This window comes from Arachis ipaensis, chromosome B07 (assembly GCF_000816755.2).
Source record: "Arachis ipaensis cultivar K30076 chromosome B07, Araip1.1, whole genome shotgun sequence".
Classification (NCBI taxonomy): domain Eukaryota; kingdom Viridiplantae; phylum Streptophyta; class Magnoliopsida; order Fabales; family Fabaceae; genus Arachis; species Arachis ipaensis.
Window position 1 is genome coordinate 29,317,886 of NC_029791.2, and position 3,287 is coordinate 29,321,172.

Below are 3,287 nucleotides of genomic sequence, written 5' to 3' on the forward strand. Positions count from 1 at the left end.
GAACGATCTCAATTGAAGATTTCAACTATGAATCTTTATCATTGATTGTATACTCTTGTAGGATCTATGCTAATGCCCATCTTAGCAATTAATGATAGAAATGCACACATCTGATATGACCCATTTTAAATTGTTTTGCAACACTTGATCCAAATGAAGTTTTGAAAAACTTAAAACAAACAATGTTAGTAATTATTAAGACATATGGCACAATGGTAACCAAATTCTCTTCTATTAAACTGCACATTTGTTCCATCCCTCTCCCAAGGGCAAAATAGAGAAATTACATTTTGCAATTATTTACAACTTTTGACCCAGCAGTAATCACTTAACTCAAAGTATACGGTACCTAGAAATAAATTAAGAGATCGCTGTCTTTTTTCCCCAATTAATACCAGTTAATGATATTAAGCTCTAAAGGTGATTTAATCTAGTTAACATTTTGTATGGTTGAGGTGTATCCTTCTTACTTGTTAGTAGTTTCTATCTCTAAAACTACATTACTAGTAGGTGAAGAAACTCTTGGTACTACAACAGCAGTTGCTTGTGCTTGTGGCACTGCAGAGTCAGCTGACACTTCTGCCGCCACCACATTTGATTGAACCAAGCTTTTTGGTTCCTTCTTTTTTCCCCACAAGAATGAGTACAATCCTGATATTATCAAAACCATCCCCAACAACCTGCGAAATTAAAAATGGTATGTAAATGTAAATGTTAGTAATTAAATGTAAATAATACCGGTATGGAAAACTATAAATAAACAATGAAAATATTAAATAATATGAACAATAGATATGTGATGTTCAATTCACTAGGTATGCGAATGGTTATTCTAATATTAAAGTCTAGGAGTCAATTCTAGAATTCATTCTTCACATTGTTCACAAAAATTATTGTCTACATAGCAAAATCTTGCTTGTATTTAAAATTGAAGAATTGAAAAGTGGTAAAATGTTAAGAAGGGAAGAATGTCACATACGTTCCAACTTTTAATGGTTCACCAAGTACGAGAGCTTCTGATATGGCCACAAAAATAAGAGCAAGGGGATTAAACATTGGAGGGTATGTTGGTCCTTTTACTGAAATAGCCCATGAAAGTAAACAAAATGTTGCACCCGTAGCAAGTACTCCCTACACAAAGTTTAAAACATATATTTTAATAATCAATGATACATGATATATAATTATTGGATCCCATTTCAAATTAAATCATAATATAATAAAAAAAAACTAACATCATTTATACAAATACTAGAGGCATGCAAAATGTGTTACATTAGTGAATCTTGCAGACATTAATTTATTTATAGCTTTATTAGAAACAACTCGAATGATTAGAGCAGAAATTTTACGTATTATTTGTTCTATTTCTCTACAATGAGTGTACTATTCTTGATATGGGCATTACTATAAAAAAAAAAATGCTAAACGATATAAAGGATCACTATTCAAATGAATATGTGATACATACAGATATCATAACATCACTTTTAATAAGATACTAATTTAACCATCCTAATCCTAATGTTTAATTAATATATAAAATATAGTAGTGGAATAATATATATCTTACCGAATAGAGTATAGTAACAAGCTGTAGATTCCAGTGTATCTTCCAAGAAGCACCGCTGGAATCTATGCATAAGCCAATTACTACAGATTGAATTGATGCCATAATACAAGCTAGCATTGTTCCCCAATATTTAAATGGAAATTCTTTCAGCAACTTTACCTGTTTTATAAATTGAGAGTTAGATATTTAGATATTTAGATATCATCATCATATATATTCAGGGAAATTTTCACAACACTCAAGAAATGGGGGTTAAGAGAGACCTGTTGATTAGAATAAAATATTTATTATTGGATTTTTGCTATATAATATATCTCTAAAAATTATACAATATAATTGTATTATATTTTATCATAATTAAACTTTATTTAAAACAATCAATATAGAAATCATTTCTTAATTAAAATTAAACTAATAATTTCATTTATATTTTGTTATACTTTAAAAACCAATTTCACTTTAGAATATATTATTTTCTAATAATTAATTACTAAATAAATAAAGCACTAATGAAGAAGAATATAAATAATATTGGAGGAGAGAAAACTAATGATAAAATATTATTACTTGCACAATGAACCAAGCTGTGTATGAGAAGCAGCTAAGAACCAAGAAGATAGTTCCACGAAGCATGTTGGTCTTGTGAGTCAAAGCAGAAGAATGAGAATCATGGTGGTGTTGACCAATGAAGAATTCATGGCCTTTGTAAAGGCTTGTAACCAATGCACCTCCAACACACAATATTGCTCCCACACACTTTGCTCTACCACCCCATGTTTTCACCCTCAGTTTCTCCATTCTTCACATCAAAACGGTTATAAATTATAATTGGGTTATTAAACTAGTGCTACATATATGAAATATTGCTAGGCACATGCATGGAAAAAGAAACAATGTTGAGAACAAAATTATTAGGACTTAAATATTTCACCAAATCTTGTATCTTAATATATAGGTTCAAGTTTCATATATATACATGTTTTTTTAACATTTTTTTAGTAAAATGGATTCGCTACCAAGATAATTAAATTTTTTATATTTATTATAATAATAACCAACTTTTTTATAACTTATTGAAATTTGTTCTAAATACAAAAACCCAACTATCACTATATTTTTATTCGTATTTTAACTATAAATATAAATTTAGTTTAATTATAAATATAATTAGTTTTTTTTATTATATTACTTATAAATTTTGATTATAAATATGAATATATAATAATTTTGTATTTTAATAGGTATTTTTACGCAAGTGACTAATTGATAAAATTCCAAATAAAGAATATGAAAAATCATTAAATAGTAGGTACCTGCATATAATAGACACAGCAAATGTGCATATTGGAACCAGGTTGAGAAAATTGATGGAGTAAGTAGCTGAAGTGTCCCTCAACCCATAATAATACAATCCCTGAGCCATTGTCATTCTGCAACATAATTGGTGGAAAACAACTTATTATTCTTATATATTCACTCTACAGAATTTGTACCAAATATTTATAGGCATGTGTAATAAATAGAAAATGTTAATGCGTTACAAAAAAACAAAACATAAAAGGGTAAGGAGTATAATTTCTTAAAAAAAAATAATTTATTATTAAAATAAAAAATAAACCATCATAAATTTTAAAATTTAAAATTTAAATTATTAATATAAAATATATAATAAATAAAAAAATTAAAATTTATTTAATTAAAAAAATAATACTCT

General features: G+C 27.3%; 1 protein-coding gene across 2 annotated transcripts in view; it reads right to left on the reverse strand.

The window, feature by feature from the left end:
• Positions 207-3,287, reverse strand: part of LOC107608376 (WAT1-related protein At5g64700-like) — an 8,927-nt gene continuing 5,846 nt past the window's right edge. Inside the window, exons 3-7 of one of the 2 annotated variants that reach the window (XM_016310180.2) lie at positions 2,887-3,003; positions 2,141-2,372; positions 1,574-1,732; positions 980-1,131; positions 207-680 (exon numbers count right to left, since the gene is read on the reverse strand). In XM_016310180.2, the coding sequence (XP_016165666.1) occupies positions 467-680; positions 980-1,131; positions 1,574-1,732; positions 2,141-2,372; positions 2,887-3,003 (874 nt within the window). In that variant the 3' untranslated portion in view covers positions 207-466. The remainder of the gene's footprint in view (positions 681-979; positions 1,132-1,573; positions 1,733-2,140; positions 2,373-2,886; positions 3,004-3,287) is intronic. The other variant, XM_021107561.1, reaches the window with a different exon arrangement.